The following is a 23,176-nucleotide window of genomic DNA, read 5'->3' on the forward strand; positions in this document are numbered from 1 at the left end:
ATAAAGCACTAAATCTTTCAGCTTTTCTCTAAAAGAAATCAAAAAGCTCTTTAAACAAAAAGGGAAAAGAACAAAAAACATGAAATATTATTTTCAGAATATATGTAGATAGATGTATGTATGTATGTATGTATGTATGTGTGTGTATGTGTGTGTGTGTATGTGTGTGTATGTGTGTGTGTGTATGTGTGTATGTACATGTGTATGTACATCTGTACGTGTGCTTTAAACTACATGGACCACAAGGCTGTGCGAGAGTCCCGCCAATAGGAGGTTTTGTGGGTGTGTTTGGACTTTTGCAAGACCAGTCCCTCATTTCCTGGTTAAACATGGCGGATGAGAATGAGACAGCACCGAAGCCGGAGGAAAAAGCGGAGCTAGAAGAGGACCACGGACACTGCAGCGACTGCGAAAATGAAGAGCATCATTTTGACGATGGGTGAGCGATGCGCACACCTCCGCTGTTTGGGTTAGAGATTTAAAACAGTTGCGCCCCGCAGCCATAAAGGCTCGGCCGTCATACGGCTGGGTCAGTGGAGGCTATAGTCACAGGAATCCGCCCACCGGGCCATCATGATTGGTCCGTTTCTTTGATTGACACCACAATCTAAACGACAATTGGGCCATATGGGTGCGCTGTGTAGAGATGGGCGGGACTTAAAGCCTCGTTTCTTTAGTTCTGCTGCTCAGGCTAAGCTGCTGCTGTGTGCTGTAAGCACAGGGCTGCTTTACTGTCAGTTCACTCTGGCGGAGACACACTGACCTGCCAGGGTTTTCTTTTCCAGCGAGATATTTCTAAACTAATTCATGTGTGAGAGCAGTAACAGTATTTGCACTAACATATCTAATCTACCGACTGCTGTCTTGCTCACTAAAATATGTGAAAGGTTGTTAACTGTAGCTGGAACATGAACCAGCCTGTTTAACGGGTTTCCTAACGGCTAAATAGGCTAATTTGATGTCTAAGACGCTACACAACAAGCTAATTCTGGAGTTATGATGGGTGTTTGCTTCTAAGTATAGCATTTGGGCAGCTACACTGAATAAAGGGGTTGGCTGACTACATTGGAAGTCATATAAAGAAGGCCGCCAATGTTCTTGCTGACTAGCCAAGCCAGCATGCTGGTAGCAGCTTAATCGCTAGGACTAGTTCAATCTCAGTCGAGAAAAGGTGTTTTAATTCCCATCTACGATTGAAAATATCGTGTATTTTCTGTTCTGGTACACGGTCTACAGAGTACTTCGTATTATACTTATCATTTTACTGATTTTTTGGGGTTGAAAACTCCGTTGTTTGGCAGCTTTACAGCTACACCAGCTACATACTAACCAGGCAGATAAAGCTAGCTTTGTGCTGTAAACCGCTTCGTATTGGGCTCTTGCTTTTAGCTTAGTTTTGTGCGTGAAGAGTTAATAGCTACACAGAGGGAAAATCTTGCTCTGTTCTGTCACCCAAAACCATATAAGTACGTGAAGTTGCCCAGAACACAGCGAAACAGGAAAATAATACATTTTAACACGAATGGTCGTCCTACTGTTACTGTTTATACTGTATTTATAGATTGTAGTCCATTGGTTTAGTGGGCTAATTCATTAGCCAACATGCCACTAACATTTCAGTGTCACTACTGTGCTGAATGGCCCACCATCCAAATAACCTGTTCTGTGGTGGTGCTCTGGGGGTCCTAAGCACTGATGAACAGAGTAGAGAAAGATTTACAAAGCATGCAGAGATACAGATGGACTACAGTCTGTAATTGTAGAACTACAAAATGCTCCTATATGCTAATGGAGCTGGTAAAATGGACATTGACTGTAGAAACCAGAGAGATATGCCTAATATAGTGGCTAATATTTGCATCGACCTAGAACAGTTAACTTTCTGCAGGTAGGCCAGTACTGCTGAAATCTGTTTGCTTCACAGATGTGGTGAAATGTGTGGAATGTAAGGCAAAGGTTCCGTTGTACTTTCACTTTCAATATATGGAGCCTACCTTGTAAAGTAACAGTGAAAGTCTTTGTTCTACTTGCGTCATTTTTTGTTGAGCTGTGGTCTCATCGGTTCAAAGTGTCGAGTAAGATGTGCTAGAGTTTATACATTTTAATATCTTCTCTGTTAATCTAGCTAATTTGCATTCCTAGATTGAAAGTACTTCATTCTACTGTTCGTAGTGGTTGTTTGTGCAAATGAATCAACCGCCAGCATTTCACTCCCTATTATGTAATAGCTATTGGCTGGTTTATGGAGTTGTCAAGTTTATACCAAAATTTCTCAATAGTAGTGTATGCTAAAGGAATGGTTCACTGAAAAATCTGGTTTGTATTATACAAATTAGAATACTATTTAATAGTGGGTGTGTGTGTGGGTATATACATACATACATACATACATACATACACACACACACACACACACACATACATATATATATATATATATATATATATATATATATATATATATATATATATATATATATATATATATAGATAGATAGATAGATAGATGTGTATATACATGTATGTGCATATATATAGGTGTGTATATACATGTATATAGATGAACTTTGCTTGTTTAGTTTCATGCTGGAGCTTTGAGACTAATGTAGCTAACAAGTAACAGCAGTCAGGTAGACTATAGACCAGGGCCAAAAATGTCCTAGCTAATCTCCTACATGTGGGATAAGGGTAAAATTGTGTACTTTTTTTTTTTTTTATTATTTAAATATTGAGCCATTTTCTTCAACTCCCACCAACACTGAGCATGTAGGAGGTGTAACCACCATCGCTTGCTGCTGAATGAACACATACAGTCTTGCAGCACAAAGCGCCATACATACTGGCAGGGCCCATGCTTGACAGTACAGTATAGTGTTCATTCAGGCAGTAAAGACTGAAAGCAGCATTGGTGGGGGAGCTGCAGCGGTTTTGTTTTGGGTGGCCTCTTCCCGCCAGCAGGGGTAGAATCCTGTCGAACCATCAGTTAGCGCAATTTCGTTCTTTCACTTGCCTTTGTTCCGTGTCAGTGCAGGTCACTCATCCTCTCACAAATGCACGCTTTTCCACCCCAGGGTAGTGTAACGTGCCATCTGTCCCACAGTAACAAATGTAGCTCGGTGCCCTCACCTCTCTGCCCCCCCTTTGGATGATAATAGGATTAACTGCTGCTCCTCAGTAAGTACGCTGCTGTGTCCTGACTCTAGTTTAGCTAAACCTATATTAGCTCTGCTCAGCTAGGGATAGACCTGCTGTGTTTTGTGCTTGACAAGATGGACGGTGTATGGGTGTGTTTTAGGCATTAAAGGGGAATTCCACCAATTTAAAAAAAATCTGTATGATTAGATCATTAAAAAGTAAACAAAGTTGTTGAGTAGTTTAATCTGAAATGATCCAGTCTGGAGATGCTTACCAAGTCACAGTTGTTCACAGTGATGGTGACAGCAGCCAGATATCTGGAGCATTTAATGATCTAGAAAGGTGTCTTACAGAAAACGGTCAAATGATTAGTTTTAATACTCTGCCTGTGAATACACTGCCTGGTGGTTGAGAGTTTGCTTTCTGATAGTATTCAGACGAGGTTTTGGCCTAAACATTTTTAATGTCCATGTAAGGTACATAGAGGTACATGCGGGCTGTTGTAATGCAAAAATAGAACCAAAATAATTTTTTTTCTGGATTTGTTTCTATTTTACAATTTGAAGACCAAAAGAAACAAACAAAAACAGATATACTTGGGTTGTAGAAATCCACTAGAGCAGTTTCTCCACAGTGCACCATTTATTTCAAACAACTCTGAAGTGCCTTGTTTATGTATCAGCAAAAACTTGAACTTTTAACTTTGGCTAGTTCAGTATGTTTTACAAAGACTCGACCATAATATTTTCATGTATTCACCTGTGTTCATTGCTGTTCGTTGGTTTAGTGCTATTGTCTGTCCTTCCAGTTGTCCAAGCTCTTTTTTAAAGTGGGTGTTCTACCTGTTTCTGCTGTTTTTGTTCACTAGGGTCTGTGTAGGGCCATTCTCTCTTTCTCTTTCTCTCTCTTTTTCTCTCGTTTTCTCCTTTGTATAAGAATATATCCTGGGTGCACGTTAAATGCATCTTACTGTGCTCTAAATACTGTCTGAAGATTTAGCAGAGTTGAGTCATCGTAAGGGTCTGGCACAGTGTGGTTGGAAACATTGTGGGTAAATAAAATGCTTGATGAATCATATTTAAAACAGCGTTCCTTTGAAGTGCTCTTCTGTTCTCTTTTCCATGTGATCCTCATAGTGAGTGTTTAGGTGACTCTCACTAGAGCAGCAGTTCCTTAATTGAGGTTCACGGTCCACCAGTGGTCAGGAAGCAACCTTTGGCATACACAGTGAATTACATTATAGGAAATTATTTGTGTTTTCTTCTAATATCTATCAATGATAAACAGACTTCATTTCTGCAAGCATGATATTCTCATCAGAATGCCACAGAGGAAGTTTGCGCCTACTGTTTTATTCAGTTAACACTGGTTTCCTGTTAAGCACTGCATTAACTACACAGTGCTGTTTGAGACATTTAGAGCTCCAAGCACCAGCACATCTTCCTGATCTGTTAAAGCGTTACAGCCCGTCCAGACCACTTCACAACCCCCAGGATCTTTTACAGCTCAGTTGGTGAAAAATTTTCTTACATAGCCCCTAACATCCAGAATAGCATTCCAGAGAATATCCGAAATGCAATCTTGATAGGTGTTTAAAGGGGAAATTATTATAAATAAATATTTCCATTTTTCTGCATAATTTCAGATTTGTTACTATATAAACTCAGAGTAGTTTGATGTGAAATAGTTAATTATAGAGAAACTCATCAACAAGTTGTGATGTCTGCAATACAAATATAGGCATTTTATTTATTATAAAACACCACTAGTGAACCTGCATGTGTCTTCTGAGTTTTTACATGTAATGTTGATGATGACACAATAGTAATAAGTCTAATAAAATAGGTCTTCTTTGCAGGCTGTTTTGCCTTACAATGCTCAGTATGTGTTTTAGCATACATTCTTCATGCATTCATAAAACATCATCTCAGACATCAGGAAGAGTATTTATAACTGTTCTATGTAATCATTTATTGTGAGGGAGCTATTGGCATGAAACTTTTCAGACATCTGGTTCCCGTCACCACTGAACAATTGTGACTCACCAAGTTTCTCTAGAAAGGCACGTTTCACATCAAACCACTCTGAATGGTTCTGCTTACATCTTAACCTTTGATTAAGCAGAAATGTTAAACATTTTACAAACAAATTCTTCTTTAAATCCAGAGTAAGAACACATTTGTTTAGGTTCTTTATACCTTCCTTTTGTTTGTAATAGTGCTCTGACATCACAGTGTCTTTATCTTTCCTGTGTTTTACTTGAATTCTTTTTTTTTTTTTACCTAAAATGAAAAGTTCTACATAAATGAAGATTATTATTATTATTAGTAGTAGTAGTAGTAGTACTAACCATTTAGCTAAGCTTACAACTACTAGCTTCCACACATCTGTCAAGGTAAAAGAAATGAAATGTTTGAAGGCTTTACCAGTTTGGGTGTTCAAAAATTAGTTAGGGATTCTGATGAAAGCACAGCCTTCTCTGGAAGCTGACACAGTTGAGGGAAGTCATATTCTAGCCTCCGCACTAACTCTTCAAACATTTGTGCTTGAGAGTAGCACGTTGTCAGCATATCTAGTGTTGATCTGCTGCAAAAAAAATTTCATTCTTTAGCAGGCAATATTCTGCTTGATTGATACAAGCTAATGATAGAAGGCTACCATTTGTTTTTCAGATTTTTGAATGCTTTTGTGTCACCAGATACTTTTACTTAATGGGCCAAATCTCTAATTTAGCAGTGGGTGATATGACGCTTTCAGGATTCACGATGCACATCAACATGTCATCTTCTTGAGGTTTGGTCAAAGCAAGACATAAAGTGGTAGAGCAGTAACAGGGCCTAAACTTTTCGTCTAAACCCGAATACAGCCTGAGAATTTTCTGTCTGAGCCTGACCTGAGCCAACGCACAGCACTGCAGTTTGAGTCCAAACCCACCCTGACTAGAAACATGTCATCTTTTAACAGGGCAGGGATAAATAAATATGGGGTAATAAAATAATCAGCTGTCAAAAATTCTGTTTACATTCTGTTGTAACTGTTGTGATTTATTTATAATTGCTCACACGCTATGCAGTGCGAATAAAGCAAGATGTTGGATTTCAACTGTTTAATACTAAAACTCTATTTCTGCACATATATAGTGTTTCATAGAACATGCTGAACAAATAAAACTATTTTGGGCAAACAAAACAGACATTCTTTTTGCTGCACTAACCTTTCCTGAATTGATTCCCTGCTTATGTCCTGTTTTCTCCTGAGTGTGGGACTAGTGGATCTTAATGCTGAGTGGGTGATTCCAGTGTGCCAGAAAAACCAAACAAAAAAGATTTAATGTAGTGGAAGAAAAAAGTGTGTGTGTATATGTGTATATATATGTATATAATATACTGCTCTCCACTAAATCTGGTTAAAGAGGTCCAGTTAAGCTCCTTCCTAATATAACATGCAGTTGGTCAGCATTCAAGTACCATATCCATGATACGTGTTTATATCAGAAAAGCATACTTTGATGTAATATGAAAGTTTATCACAATGATAAATGTCATAGTTTTGCCCTACCTGTAATGTTAGGTATGTGTTTTTAATATATTTTTTTTTCTGCATGTGCTCTATATGGCTTACAGGGAAAAAGGTGACACAGGGGCCAAGAAAAAGAAAAAGAAACAAAAGAAAAAGAAGGACAAGTCTGGAGGAAAGGACTTAGCACAGGACCCATTGGCCAAAGTGAGTTTTTTAACCTCTGTGGTAAATTGTTTTTGTAGTGCAGCTTTCATTTTTTTCTGAGTTCCTTCCTGTTTGTCTCTCTTTCTTCGTCTCTCCAGGTAAACTCCCTACCTGCCGAGAAGCTTCAGGAGATCCAGAAAGCCATTGAGCTCTTCTCTGTGGGACCAGGACCAGCCAAAACCATGGAAGAGGCCTCACGCCGCAGCTACCAGTTCTGGGACACTCAGCCTGTCCCGAAACTAGGTAATGTGTTGCATTTCTGTGTTACTTTATGAAGTGAAGTCTTAGATAAGTGTCTATGAGCTTATTGTAAACATTCTTTTGGAGTGGTTTGGTGTGAAATGGTTCATTATAGAGAAACGTACAGACTCAGATTTCTTTACAGTGGTGGTGATAGGAATCAAGGGTCACCATGGCTACAACACAAATACAGCCAATTTATTTACTATCCAAAACCACCAGTTAACCTACACGTGTCTTCTGAGTTTTATGTGCAATGTTGATTTTGATAAATGATAAAATAGTAGTTAATCTGAGAGAAAAAAAATATTTTGCAGCTATTTTGCCTTAGAACACCCTTGATGTATCTCTCCACCATAAGCATTCAAAGCCATTTCATGTAATAATTTTATGAGGGAGGCATTAAACACTACACATGTCTAGTTCCTGTTACCACCAGTAAGTTTCTCTAGAATTAAGCATCCTGTATAAATAAACCACCCTGATTGACTCTGTTTACATCTTAACTGTTTATTATGCAGAAATCTAAATTGCCCATTAAGTACTCTGTGATGTTACCACTTTACCTCTAATGTTAAAACAGGTAATGATGGCACACGTGATCTCACAAGTCTACTAATAACTATATCAACTGGATCAACGAATCTTTGCAGCTCTGCTTCAAAATGACTGTTTATACTTAGCATGCAAAAGTTTGGGTGCCTTGGTTAATGTGGAGCTTGTTTCAACATGTTTGTTCTCTGAGCTTATTTGGTTAACTGTTATTGTCTTATGTAGGAGAGACGGTGACATCACATGGCTGCATTGAGCCTGATAAAGATAACATCCGGGAGGAGCCCTACAGCCTTCCTCATGGTTTCAGCTGGGACTCGCTGGACCTGGGCAACCCTGCCGTGGTGAGACATACTCACACAGATACACCCACCAACAGCATCCAAGCCTAACTAAGCCAATTTGCTCCTTCTCGCCCCTGAGCCATCTTCTGTCACTTTGTTCTTGTCCTTTGAGATAGAAAGTCTTAATGCTCAAATCAGATTAGCTTATTTTGTCTCCTAAATGTATTCCTCTGTTTAGACGGGCTATGACCATAACCTGATAGTCTGTGATATTACATTGTAGTGTAGACTGGAGCTCTAAAAGTTCAAAAGATCAGGCAGCTGTGCCTCAGTGCACATAGTGCATGGTTAAGGTTGCTTAAATGTATTTGGTTTTCTGGTGTTCCCAATTGAGCTAAACGACATGTGGGTTATGGCTGGGTGATGAATTGAGTATTTAGGATATATTTTATGTAGCATGGAATTAACACAATTTTGAAGGATGAAAATAGGGTGTGGTTGATTCACCTTAAAAATATGATCAACCCCCCTATTTTCATGTTAAAGGAATACCTGGGTGGGAAAAAAAAATCTTAATTTATACAAATTTTTACTTACCCCAGATATTGTCAGTTTAGTTTAGTGTCTGGATCTACTAAACTAACATCGTTAACAAACTCTAAAAGCAAATAATCACCCATTGTTGGATAACAGAAAAGTAAAAGCTGTGGACATGTACGTGAATTAACTTCTCTTGTTCTCCCACTGTGCTCAGCTTAAGGAGCTGTATACCCTCCTAAATGAGAACTACGTGGAGGATGATGATAACATGTTCCGCTTTGACTACTCACCAGAGTTCCTGCTTTGGTAGGTGCATGTTCCAGGCTGTATTCAGGGGCGAGGAATGTGAGGTGTGCCGGGGAGACTTGATGAAGTTCTTAATGGCACAGAGTTCTGCGTTCAACTCTGTTTCTTTTTCTCGGTGTCTGCAGTGACATATTTGTTTCTAGCAGTATCTGAGCTCAGGACTGTCTTTTTCTCTAAGCTATTGGTAACTAGCAAAGATACTTTCTCTAGATTGACAAAGCACTTCTTGTAAGTCGCTCTGGATAAGAGCATCTGCTAAATGATGTAAATGTAAATGTTAATCACTGACATCTGCTACCATCTACAGTCCCCCTTCTTACTGTCCAAGCTGTCATGCAGGCATCACTCACTCACCCTCATTCTCTTTTTAGGGCTCTGCGCCCCCCAGGCTGGTTGCCACAGTGGCACTGTGGAGTGAGGGTGAACTCTAACCAGAAACTAGTGGGCTTTATTAGTGCCATCCCAGCCAACATCCGCATTTATGACATGTAAGTAACTTACTGAAGGAGGTCATGCTTCCACTTCATCTTTTTCTTGGAACTGAAATTGTAGCTACACTAACAAATTAGAGTTCTGTGGAAATTGTTCAAAACTGGTCTGGAAAGACTGTATCTGGAAAGCTGGTCTCTTTTTGTTCATATGACGTTTACACAACAGTAGAGTAAGTACAAATAAATATCAGTGGAGATCGCAGGTATTGTATGACAACTGTACAATACTAGGCTGTCTTGAGCAGAGTGAAATCACATTTTATAGCATGAATGTTTACAGTCGTAAACAAAACTTTGGGCACCTTCAAAATAAGTTGATGCACGATTACAGTTTATACATCAGTTAGTTCCGGCCACACAAGCTGATTGGTTGAGAAGCGTTCTAATGGTGTTCTCTTATGGTGAGATAAAAGCGGGTCCCTCCCCCCCACAAACACTATCACTCCGCTGAGACACCATTGCCAAGCAACACTTTTGACAGCTGTAGGAGCCATTCAAGCCTTTTGAACATTTTTACTTCTTACTTTGCCACAAGCAGAAAATGGGTACTTTTTAGATTACATTTGACCAACAGCCCATTTGGTTAGACTCTGAAGATGAGGCTACACTAAATTCCCAAACTGTCATTACCACTGAGCAGCTTTTCAGTCTGCAGCTGTGACAGAAAAACATTTAAACAACCTGGCATCAGCCAGAAATGAACCGAATACCATTCTCTAAACAAAATGCTTTACAGACTATCTGGAATAAAACAACATTTAATATCAGTCTAGCAAGAATTGACAAAATTGAGCCACACTTGATATTGTGGCAGAGACTACATGCTTGTTGAATAGTATTTGGATCATTTCTGGCTAATTCCAGGTTGTGTAGGTTTTCTTTCTGTCTCAGCTGCGAACTGAGAAGTTTGCTTAGTGGTAATGACAGTTTCGGAGTTTAGTGTAAGAAGCTGGAGAATGAACTGCTGGCTGTGCAGCGAGTGAGCAGAGCTTGTTACTCTGACCTAGCAACGAGCTGCTTGTAAAGGAACTGTAATTTGATGGAAGGAATTGCTAACATTAAAACATATTACATGCTGCGCTCACAGCCCAATTTGTTTATTAAATTTTGTATGAAAGCAATAGAACACTTGAGGTAGGATGTTATCGCAATTAACATCACTCGCCTTCAGCTCGTGCCTGCGACCAAATCACAGCCATGATGTTATTTTGTGATGACACACTCCCTCTTGTGTTCGCTTGCTTACTTATTTGATGAATTGAGCACATTAAAAATAAAATAAAATGTAGTCTGGGCAAAACTTACAGCATATTTTATATTTTATATTTTGTTTTATCCTCACCGCCCCATTATGTTAAACTACTGCACTAAAATATGATCAAAATTAGGTAAGTTCTGTACAATTTGCATTTATTAAAAATCAAAGGATAAGTTCTACTTATCTTTTATCAAACAATATGCAAATTCATGTCATGCTACATACACGTTTTCTGGTAGATCTACAAGCTTGAGCAATTTTCACACATTTGAAGATTACTACAGATGGTAAACAGTTCTCTAATACTATTATTTTTGTTATACATATAAAAGTCATTTATTTGACTGTTTATTGGTGATGTCAAGGTTAACACCTTAATGTTAACATGGTGAATTATTAATGCCACTAAACACTGCATTTTCCTAGTTTGACCACTTACCCATATGTAATCCATCCAGCCTGAAGCACAGCTGCTCATGCACTGTTGCTATGTATTCTGCCACTGTAGCTCATTCAGTAACAGCTTATAAATGTGCATTTATTTATTCTCAAAGTTCTTAAGAGTCTGAAGTATCATTTATAAGCAAAAACACCCCAGGAATATTAGAATTAGAATTAGAATTTACAACCATTTGTCACTGCGTTAGCACACTGTGAAATTAGACCTCTGCATTTAACCCATCCGTGCAGTGAAACACCCACATACATGCACACTAGTGAACACACACACTAGGGGGCAGTGAGCACACTTGCCTGGAGCAGTGGGCAGCCCTATCCACAGCGCCCGGGGAGCAATGGGGGTTAGGTGCCTTGCTCAAGGGCACTTCAGTCACAGACTGTCAGCCAAGGGGATGGAACCAGCAACCTTCCGGTCACAGGGCTGGTTCTCTAACCTCCAGCCCACGACTGCCCCTAATAATATTAGATAAAAATAAATAATAAGAAGAATTGGATAGAAGTTGGAAACTGCTTTCACTCTATTTTCATGGTCCACCTGCCTTCATGTGACTTTATGTTCAGATTCAAGTTGAATTATTAAAAGTAATAAAACTTTTGTCTACGTACGTAGCTATATAAAAAAAACATAGCTTTTTGAGGTCAAATTAGAGCTAATAAGACAAATGAGATTGTCATCAAATGCACAAACCAATTCAGTTAATCACAATTAATTGTTTAAATCATGTGAAATTCCGATTATTTGTGCGGTCATTTAGTGTAAGCATGCTATACCATTCTGTATACAATGCTGTATGAGTAAACAAACATTTGCAAACTGGAGCAGTATTGCTCCTAATTTCAATTAGTGACATTTACAGTGAGCTGAATTATTAGTTGTTTGTAATATCAAAATGATTTTTCAAGTTTTCGTCAAGATTTACTTAAGTGTGAAATATGGATGAACTGATCTTCTTAGTGGGGAAAAAAGCCATATAGGCTAATTAATAATAATAATAATAATAATAATAATAATAATAATTTTAAAAATCACATTTTAATTGCATTTGCAAAATTGGTCAAAAAGAATGCAATGAAATATTTTCCCCCAAATCGTCCAGCCCTAGTGCATAGAATACGGTGTGCGTAGTTACTGCACTAAAATATCTGAAAGATCAGTTGCACATGTGGAATCTGTGCTGTTTTCCTCCTAGAGAGAAGAAGATGGTGGAGATTAACTTCCTGTGTGTGCATAAGAAGCTACGCTCCAAGCGTGTGGCTCCTGTCCTGATCCGAGAGATCACCAGACGGGTCAACCTTCAGGGCATCTTCCAGGCTGTCTACACTGCGGGAGTGGTACTGCCCAAACCAGTGGGCACTTGCAGGTAACACTTGTGCTTCTGAACTGTTTAGCATCATATGTAACGTAGTGGTAGGTCAGGTTTTTTGTGAAGTATTTCCCTCCAAAGGTTCATAAACTTACTCCTTAGAACAGTGGATGCAGTGGATGCTGTTTTAGAAACCAGAGGCCTTTCTGATATTCCTGTAACTTTACACCTATGTATTGTCATATATATGTTGTTCATTTAGGTACTGGCACCGCTCTCTGAACCCACGGAAGCTGATCGAGGTGAAGTTTTCACACCTGAGTCGGAACATGACTATGCAACGCACCATGAAGCTCTATCGACTGCCAGAGGTACACATCGGTCCTCTATTCCAAAACTCTTCTTTTTCTTATTGCTTCTTTAGAACTCATAGATGTACCGAGGCTTTTATGGCCTCTTTGCACTGCAGGGCCGGACCTGTTCAATGATATAGGGGAGCCGTTGTAGTGGCATTTCCACACTACAGAAACAGTTTGGCATAGAACACTTAAAAACTCACACTTGGGCTGCAGAGCTGTGTGGGTGGAAAGTGTAGTGATGTACCTGTTCATAAATTGGTTCTACGTACATTTTAGCTACCTTATTCTGTGTGATTTCAAAAACAAAAACAGTTTAAAATTTTACACGCAGTTGCCAAAGAAAGAAAAGCGATGTATAACTGTCAGTGAGAATTTTGGATGTCCGCCTACCCTTCATTCTCTTGGTCATCCATGGCCTTATTTAAGGGGAATTCAAAAGATTTTTCTGAAACTGTTGTCTTCATTTAGGCCTTGAGATGTAAACAATCATTCTAGAGAAGCTCAGTAATTAAGATTTCTTCACAATAGTGGAACCATTGTTCTCCATATTTACAGCACAAATGTGGCCTTGTTGTTTAGTATCCAAAATGAATACTGAACCTACATGCGAGTTTTAAATGTAAAGTTGATAATAGTAACATGGAGGTAAATGTGAAATGCATTTTTATTTGGGAGATATTTTGCCTTGCGGCTCTTTTGAAAGTATCTCTATTTAAAGATATTCTTTGGGACAAAACCTTATATCAAAATTAGGTCTGACTTTATTTGGGTAGTCCACTATAGTCGCCTCTAGATTACATACAGATGTGCAAATTGTTAACACTGTCTGTTGTAACTCTTGTCTGCTGATTCTAAACAATGGTGAGTTTCTGGTTAGGGTTAAAATTATGGTCTATGTGCTACGTATATAGTTGAATGTAACTTGAAGGTAAATTAAGTATGTAGAAAGCATCTAAAGTGGACAATCCAAATAAAGTGTTACCCAAAATTATCGTCAATGATCACATTTGTAATCATTTTGTGTGATAACCGTCTCTGAGGGCACTTTCAGAAGTGTTAAATGCTAAACATCTAGTTTCTATCCCTACCGCCATGAATAGTTCTGAAAATCAGTAAATTTCTCTACAATGGCATGTTTTATATCAAACCACACTAAAAATAATTTTGAATAGTTTTAATTTATAGGGCTTCTTTGTTTTGTTATGTTTATCATGTTTCCGTCCATCATTGATGAGTAGGAATGCCCTCTGATACCTTTTTTTGAACACAAACAAGTTATTAGTATACAATGGAGTATCAGAAATGTCTGCTGTTGGTAAATAGCACTGCTGTTTGTGCTGGAGAAATTAGAATTTTTGACAGGGTCAAAAACTGGCTGCCTTTCTTCTCTCTCTCCATTTCTGTCTTTCTCTCAGTGGCTGTCTTATGTGTGTAAGAACAGTCCTACCACTTATGTAACCCAAGCTTTGATTATACAAATATACCCTTATTTATCATGTTGATGTTCATGTACAGCTGTCTCTTTCTGCCTGTAGGCTCCCAAAACTTCGGGCTTGAGGCCGATGACGGTGAAAGACGTCCCAGCTGTGCACCGTCTGTTGCTTGACTACTTGCGCCAGTTCCATCTGGCACCTGTTATGAACCTGGAGGAGGTGAAGCACTGGCTTCTGCCTCAGGACAACATCATTGACACTTACGTGGTAGAGGTGGGTCACCTGCAGAGCTCTTGACACCCTTAGAACGCTGTTAAATTTAACAGCTCACCATGTTAATGACCTAAATTGGGACGGCTCTATTGAAGATTTGGTCCTAGTAGGGCTTTTAGTCTGATTTTTGTAGAGGCATTGTCACAAAAACACAAATCAAACATCAGCTCTTCTGCAGCAATAAGTTTGGGCGCCCTTGGTCAAATGGCATGTTTTGTTGATTTTTTTTTAAGTGGAAATAATTGAACACATCCTCTACAGAGAGCAAACTTCTGTACATTTTAATTAATTGTTTATTGGGGGAAAAGTTGAGCAAAAGTTATGGAACATTTTACATACTGGGAAAAAAATACAACTAAATATAAACTCAACAAATAAATTTAATTGTACATTAAAATTTCCAGAAAAAATGCTGTAATGCAGTCTGCTCCCTGTAAATGGTGTTATTTTCACTTAGAAAATCAACAAAATGTAATATGACCAGGAGTGTTCAAGCTTTTGCACATGACTATGCCATGTAGTTTTAAGGTAGCATTTTGAAAAGTGACCAGTATGCATTTCCTAGTTTTGAGCTTCTGAAATGTACAAATGATATAGAATTGCATTATTTATGTTTAGATTATTTTATATGTTCTCATTACCTTTGATCAATCTCTAGGTCTCTAAGCACTTAATAAATTGAAAATCTCCTTTTATTAATACTTTTTCTGATTGATTGATAATTGGCGTTCTGATTGTTGGTGTGGTAGAACACGGAGGGGAAGGTGACTGACTTCTTGAGTTTCTACACCCTGCCATCCACCATCATGAACCACCCAGTGCACCGCAGTCTGAAGGCAGCTTACTCCTTCTACAATGTGCACACCAGCATACCGCTGCTCGAGCTGATGGGAGACGCGCTCATCCTAGCCAAGTCGGTCAGTGAATAAAGGGGTTTTTTTTTTTTTTATCTTTTATTTTTTTCTTTACTTTTTTTTAAGGCATGATTCCCATTTTAGGTAATTCCCATTTTCAGAATTTCCACATAATTCAGTTGTTAGGGTGTAAACAGTCATTCAGAGTGATTTGAAATGTTTATGTGCAGGGATGACAATGTCTCAGACACAAATATAACCATTTTATTTACTGTCCAACATGATTAATGAACCTACTCAGGTCCTACACATATTTTCTATATGTTGAGTATGTTGTAAGTAGTGCATTGCCTTACAACATCCTGCATGTACCTCTCCACGATGACTGGATGTTAAAATATCTCAAAACTTTGGTAAAACAATGTCTCCGACATCAGACAATGGTTTGGTAGCTTTTAGAGGTATTTAAATGACGTCTGGTTACTATTACTACTGCTGTGAACAATTCTGACTTTGTCTTTCTGAATTTTTCTAGAAAATTCTCTAGAATTTCCTCTTAACATAAGCTCTGTTTTTTTAGTGTCTTAACTTCTTTTTATGTCCCCCTGCAGAAAGAATTTGATGTCTTTAATGCACTGGACCTGATGGAGAATAAAACGTTTTTGGAGAAGCTGAAGTTCGGCATTGGAGACGGGAACCTGCAGTATTATCTCTACAATTGGAAATGTCCCAGCATGGGCCCAGAGAAGGTACAGAGTCTAGCCGTTTGATAGAAACTCTTAAGCTGTGAGGTTTATCAGACAGTGCTCTAGTCGCATTACACACAAATGTGTTCTGCTTATATTCACCTACACTTACTTTGTCGTTTGAAAATCAGTGATCATCAGTTACTTCTCTAGTTATTTACCTTCACACTTCAGGTTTTTACCACTAGGTGGATGTCATGAAGGTAGACCAAGCTGTGGAAAACAGTTTGTTAACTGTTTGGAATTATCTGAATTTCTGCCTATTTATTAAACTCCTCGAAGTAAAAGTTCTGATCTAGGATCAGATTCTAGGGAATGCACCGTAATTTTCAGACCAGAAATCCAAAGCAACACATTAGTTTTTTGGCTGATGGAGGAAAAAAAAGGCCAAATATTTTGTCCAAAAAACAAATATTAAATAAATCTACAACAACATGTTGAAATCTGACACTTGGCAAATAATTAGCATTGTAATGGAAATGAGAAATAGTGATTAAAAACACTAGTTCACTCAGCATTAACTGATTTAATGACATTCATTAACAGGAGTCACCCAATATTTTTGTCAATAAACTTTTTAACAGTTTTTTTGAAAGTTACTTTATACACATTTGTTAGATTCTTTGAACACTAAAGCAGCTTGGGCGCTAATAGCGTCTAGCTGCTAGGCAGGAGTTCCACTTGTCGCTTCCACATGCTTTACCCATTAAAAAACGCAGTGTATTCCATTATAATGAAGTCACTTTGGAATTCAGCTTTAGATGCCTTTGGTACAACACAAAACATATTTTACAGTTATATTACAGTTAGAATTTTACAGTTATATTTTTAATATTATTTAGCAAGCTGTTTCAAATTGAATTAGTGCTCTAGTTCTATATAGGCTGTTGTCGCCTTTGAAGCATAACCATTATTATGTCAATTCAAAAACATAAACATGAAAATCTAGATTAAAGAACCCTGTCTTTTTGTATTTTGTTTTTGGTTTTCAGCAGTGCATGTGGATTTTGGTCTCAGTCAAGAATTTTCATTTTGGTGCATCGCTCTCAGATTCCTCTTATGTTATATGCTGAGGTTACCAACAAGAACAAATCCATGTTTGTGAATGACTCCAAACCAGATATTCCATTGTTTTAAATGGAGCCATAAAGGAAAGTTCTGCCACTGCATGTTTGTTCCATGGACCACAGCAGTAAGCGGAGTGCTTCCTCAAGGGTTGAGTTTTCCCACTTTTGCCATCGACTGCACTGGTTGAATAAACCAGATGTTGATTTTTGGTGGGGGGAGCCTTGGATGACATTCCTCTTGTTGCTGAATTCCAGAGGAACTCAGCGTTATGCAGCAAAAATAGCAAAAAAAAGCGTCCTGCATTTCTCCACCTTAAATAGAGAATCTATACTGCTGAAGGTCTTCTCTCTACTCTGTAAACTCTATAAAACTCTTAAAAAGCTTCCCGAATATGTGGCCAGATCACATTATACCAGCAGTTTTAGCAGAAATCCACATAGTTCCAAAGGATACAGAATTACAAAAGGCAAGTATGGCTGCAAGTTTACATTCCAGTCCTATGGAAGCACAGCTGATTCCTCTTGTTTAAATCAGTTGGTCTCATTCTTCAAACAATTGAGTATGAGATGTGCGTTTGCTTGATTTCAGTGAAAACCTGCAGCCACACCGGCCTTATGCAGATAAGCTTGGTCAGTCCTGGTCAGAGGTTTGGTCACTGTAGACATTTTGGATTATAATCCATTTTAGAATTCTGATCTGTTTTGATATTTTAAGCATCTCTAGTTACAGAGCAAATCATCACAGTAAAGTTGTTTTTCTTTCGTTGTTCTACAGGTTGGTTTGGTCTTGCAGTGACCCTCTCCCATTATTAAGCCCTTCCTTACGTCATAGTGAAGCCAAGTTATGACATCATGCACTGACCACCTGAGCGATACTACAGAGGGACTTCCAGGTTTAGGAAGAAAAAGCCACCGCCCATTTTCTCTTTTTTTTTTTTTTTTTTTTTTTTTTTTTTTTTTTTTTAATTTCTTTTTTATTTCTTTTTGACATTTGAACTTTGACCATGTGGACCTGCACTACTCCTGCCAGGCCAAGAGAGGGGAGGCTCTCTCCACTTTTCTGTCTTGCTTTCTTTTTCTTTTTATCCCCCTCTTTCTTTCTTTATTTCTTCTCTTTTCTCTTGTCTTTCTTTCTCTTTTTTTTCTTTTTACCTCCCTCAGCACAGGGATCTAAAGCCACTGTAATTGCCATCATCAGACAAGAACAGCAAACGGTTGCGATTGTCGATCGCGTCATGAGTCGAGAGTTGTAACACGCACTCAAACTGCAGATGCTCCCTCACACAAAACTCCCATCATGCCCTGAAACATTAATAACATTCTGCTCACATGCTGACACAGTCGACAGACTCCGTACAGCAGTTTTTTCCCCGTCCAAGTATGCTTTTGAGGTGCTTTTGCAAGAAAGAAAAAACAAAACAAACAAAAAAAAACTGTGACAACATTGTAACAAAACAATCATACAACACCAGAGAATACCTTAAAGAGAAAGCCAACAAGAATCAAATAAGGTGTTAAAGACCCAAAGTGGACATTACAAGGGCTGCTGTGGATAATTTAGCTTTTCTTGTTTAGCTGTTTCACTCTCTCTGTTATTGTCATGGGATTGTCATTGTTTTCCAGTTCATTTTGACTAATTAATGTGGTACTTACTGCAAGGGAGAGATCTTTCTCTGTTTTTTCCTCTTTTTTTTTTAATTTTTTTTTAGTCTTTTTGCTTTTCATATGTTTCTTTCTAATTGATGGATCGCTGCTTCATCACTAACTGCCTGTGATTCCCGTTCACTGTAATGCCAACAGAGAAGCCCTGTGTACATAACCCAATAACAAGTAACAACAATGTAATATCACAAAAACAATGACCGCTAGGTGTCCAGATTGTGGACCTATGGACTAATGATAACTAAAGAGGGCGATTCATGACCAAGACATGAATCATGAATGAGTGTGGTGGGGGGCAGGAGACGGGTTTTTGGGGGGTTAAGTATTTAATGTATCTGAGAGTAAAATATGATTTTTGTGGGGTTTTATTTGCTGGGGTGGGAGGTGGTAAAATCTAATGCACTCACATGATTGGCAATTCCTCATAAAATTCTACTGCTGTAGGTAATCAGTGTCCTAGAGATTAAAGAGAATATTCTTTGAGTTGGTTTGCCGAAATTTGTTCCCTTCCATGGTTCAGTGTTGTAGATGAGAAGCAATGAGCTGGTACATGTTCTGAAGAGCAGCTATAGCAGTAGAGTTTTATGACTATTGGCCAGTGTCTGTTGGGTTTCTCTTGTGGACAGAATAGAGATGTTATCAGATGATTGGAACAAATGGATCAGGACAAAAATGCCTTGTGTGGTCTTTTGGTTTTCATGATGGAGAGGAAAAAACTGTCAACATGGAGATTTTTTTTTGTGTTAAATAAAGTAGACATTGCTGTGAGGATTTGGCGCATTGCTGCTGGTCCTTGTGAATTCATTCTCAATTCAATTAACAACATGTAGACATAGTTAAGTGGTAGTTGTCAGAACAAAACCTTGTATTCCCAAATTTGTAACTTTACAGGAGAAGAAAACAAAATACTTTACTTTTAATGTAAGTCAATGGAACCATACAGACATGGACAAATTAGTTGGAACCCGTTCGTTCGGGGCAGTCATGGGCTGGAGGTTAGGGAACCTGCCCTGTAACCGGAAGGTCGCCGGTTCGATCCCCTTGGCTGACAGTCCATGACTGAAGTGCCCTTGAGCAAGGCACCTAACCCCCAAATGCTCCCCGGGTGCCGTGGATAGGGCTGCCCACTGCTCCGGGCAAGTGTGCTCACTGCCCCCTAGTGTGTGTGTGTTCACTGCACGGATGGGTTAAATGCAGAGGTCTAATTTCACAGTGTGCAAACCCACAATTTTCTCTGAAATAACTTGAAGCTGACAAAAGTAATTGGCATCCATCACTTTTTTTTTCATATTTAATAGAAGTCAAACTTTCCTTTCAATTTTTGATTCAACAAAAGATTTTAAATAATAAAACAAATGCAAATAATCATGGACAAAAATGATGGCACCAGTAACCTAATATTTTATTGCACAACCTTTAGAGGCAGTCACTGCTAACAAGTGATTTCTGTAGCTCCCAGTGAGACTTCTGTACCTGTTGGACCATTCTTCCTGAGCAAACTGCTCCAGCTCTCTCAGGTTCAGAGGGTGCCATCTCCAGACCGCCTGTTTAATCTATTTTCCTAGAACTTAAATAAGATTCAGTGCAGGTCTCATGGAAGTCCTCTTCAGAATAATCCAGTGTTTGTTCTTATCCATTCTTGGGCGCCTGTACCTTTTGTGTTTTGGGTCATTATCCCGTTTGAGCACCCATGAGCTGTGGCTGAGATTTCTGACAATGGGCTGTATATTTCACTCCTGATTGCCTTTATAGTCTTAAGATTTCATTGTGTCCTGCACAGATTTAATGCATCCCATGCCAGAGGCAGCAAAGCAGCCTTACAGTGTAACTGGGCTGCCTCCATGTTTCAAAGTACACTGTAAAAACATCAATCTTTTTATGGGTTATTCCTCTGCACAGTCTCAACAGAATTTTTCCATTTCACTGTTTCTTTGACAGAGTTACTGCCACTTTCCCTATTTCCAAGCATGCATTACATGCTGGGCAGTTTACCTGCCACCCCACTGCTTACAGCCGCAGTAGAGAGCATGTCAGTCAAGCAGGGTTAAGGGAGAAAACTGCACTTCCGCGCCCAGAGAGAGAGTACCTTGATACTTTTTCACCAGTGACTAATTCAAATGTGTTTTAAAAACATAATGTGGTGTTTAGTATTAACTTGTACATGCAGTGTTTAACAATTCTATTAACTAAAGATGGAATAATTAAAATACCTGTTAAGTTGGCCATCATGCCAGCTTAGTTAACTACATTTTTTTTAGTTTCTTTTCTGTCTGCCTTGAACAGTGTCCGTGTGCTAGGCACCCAGAAATATTAATGCCCATAATCTAGACATGTAGATAAATATAAAATAACAAATAAGTATTATCTTACATTTGTAATGGAGATTTTGCCTGGATACATTTGGATACATTTAGCATGTTTTTGTTTTGTTTAGTTCGCCATGATAGAGCTTTATGTTCAAATTTACCAGTATGGCGTGTTTAACTGTGATAAAGAAGAGGTGTTGACTTTAATTTAACTTGGCTCTGGCTCTAACTGGACTCTCTGTGGGCAGCCCTGTAAGTCTTTTCTCTATTGTCAAGATCTCACAGGTTTGAGTCCTGGTGGTGCCACAGCCCCAAGGTCACTGATTATTTTTATGGCCTAAACTGTAAAAATACAGAATGTTCTGTATATGAAGTGAAGGAGCTATCTTGTGTATACACTGAACATGTACTGTAATTTAACAGAATTTTTGTTAGAAGTGACGAAATTGTCTGTTAATTTTACGGAAGACGTACAGGTAATTTTTCATCATTACATTTTTTGTTTTTGCATGGATGTTTTGTACAGCGTAGGTATGGTGTTTTTTTTTTTTTCCTTTGGAAGCTTAATTTTTTCATCTGCAAGCATATTCCTTCTGTTTTATATATATGGGTGGGTGGGTGTGGGTGTGGGTGTGGGTGTACACTCTATTAGGTATACTTTGCTAGTAAAAGGTTGGACGCGCTTTGCCTTCAGAACTGCCTTAATTCTTCATGGCATACTTTCAACAAGGTGTTGGAAACATTCCTCAGAGATGGGAATGCACATCTGCAGTTGGCTGCACATCTATGATGCGAATCTTACGTTCCACCACATCCCAAAGGTGCTCTATTGGATTGAGATCTGGTGACTGTGGAAGCCATTGGAGTACAGTGAACTCATTGTCATGTTCAAGAAACCAGTTTGAGGTGATATGAGCTTTGTGACATGGTGACTTATCCTGCTGGAAGTAGCCATCAGAAGATGGGTACACTGTGGTCATAAAGGGATGGAAATGGTCAGCAACAATACTCAGGTAGGCTGTAGCATTTAAACGATGCTCCATTGGTACTAAGGGGCCCAAAGTGTGCCAAGAAATTATCCCCCACAGCATTAGATGACCACCACCAGCCTGAACCGTTGATACAACGCAGGATGGATCCATGCTTCATGTTGTTTACGCCAAATTCTGACCCTACCATCTGAATGTCACAGCTGAAATCAAGACTCGTCAGACCAGGCAACATTTTTCCCGTATTCTATTGTCCAATTTCAGTAAGCCCGCGTGAATTGCAGTCTCAGTTTCCTGTTGTTAGCTGATAGGAGTGGCACTCGGTGTGGTCTTCCATATGGTTGGTGTGGTGTAGTGGTTAACACTTTTGCCTTCTACGCTGTAGACTGGCGTTCAATCCCCTGCCTGGTTAAGCACCCTATGCTATACCAATAAGAGTCCTTGGACAAGACTCCTAACACTACCTTCGCCTACCTGTGTAAAACAATCAAATTGTAAGTCGCTCTGCATAAGAGCGTCAGCCAAATGCCATAAATGTAAATGTAAATGTCTTCTGCAGCTGTAGCCCATCTTCTTCAAGGTTCGACGTGTTGTGCATTCAGAGATGCTGTTCTGCATTCCTTGGTTGTAACAAGTGGTTAGTTGAGTTACTGTTGCCTTTCTATCATCTCGAACCAGTCTGCCCATTCTCCTCTGACCTCTCACATCAACAAGGCATTTTCGTCCACACAACTGCTGCTCACTGGATATTTTCTCTTTTTCGGACCATTCTCTGTAAACCCTAGAGATGGTTTTGCGTGAAAATCCCAGTAGATTTGTTAACAAGCAATTGAGCAGCGGTACCTAATAAAGTGGCTGGTGAGTGTATATTGTTGGGGATATATATATAGATCCTTCATCAGTGGTCACAGGACGCTGCCTACAGGACGCTGTTGGCTGAATTTTACTTTAGTTTGAATTTTAAGAATAGTCCACCAACTAAGGGGGTTGTTACAGTATGCGAAAGTTTGGGCATCCCTGGTCAGACTATGTGTTGTTGATTTATTTAGTGAAAATAAGTTAACACCTCTACAGAGAACACACTGCTTCACATTTCACAATTTAATGCACAGTTACTGTTCATTTGCCGAAATAAAAAAGTGTGTTTTATTTATATATATATATATAACACACATTTTCTATTTTATATCAAACA

General features: G+C 38.8%; 1 protein-coding gene across 1 annotated transcript; it reads left to right on the top strand.

Annotated features, from left to right (window-relative positions):
- Positions 1-314: 314 nt before the first annotated feature.
- nmt1a (N-myristoyltransferase 1a) lies at positions 315-19,457 on the top strand. Its single transcript, XM_017705609.2, has 12 exons — positions 315-439; positions 6,759-6,858; positions 6,957-7,101; positions 7,876-7,994; positions 8,689-8,780; positions 9,152-9,268; positions 12,179-12,349; positions 12,555-12,663; positions 14,187-14,357; positions 15,107-15,274; positions 15,823-15,960; positions 17,800-19,457. The coding sequence occupies exons 1-12, from the start codon at positions 330-332 to the stop codon at positions 17,818-17,820; spliced, it is 1,461 nt and encodes a 486-aa protein (XP_017561098.1). The 5' UTR covers positions 315-329; the 3' UTR covers positions 17,821-19,457.
- Positions 19,458-23,176: the final 3,719 nt, after the last annotated feature.

This window comes from Pygocentrus nattereri, chromosome 14, assembly GCF_015220715.1.
Source record: "Pygocentrus nattereri isolate fPygNat1 chromosome 14, fPygNat1.pri, whole genome shotgun sequence".
NCBI classification, from domain to species: Eukaryota; Metazoa; Chordata; class Actinopteri; order Characiformes; family Serrasalmidae; genus Pygocentrus; species Pygocentrus nattereri.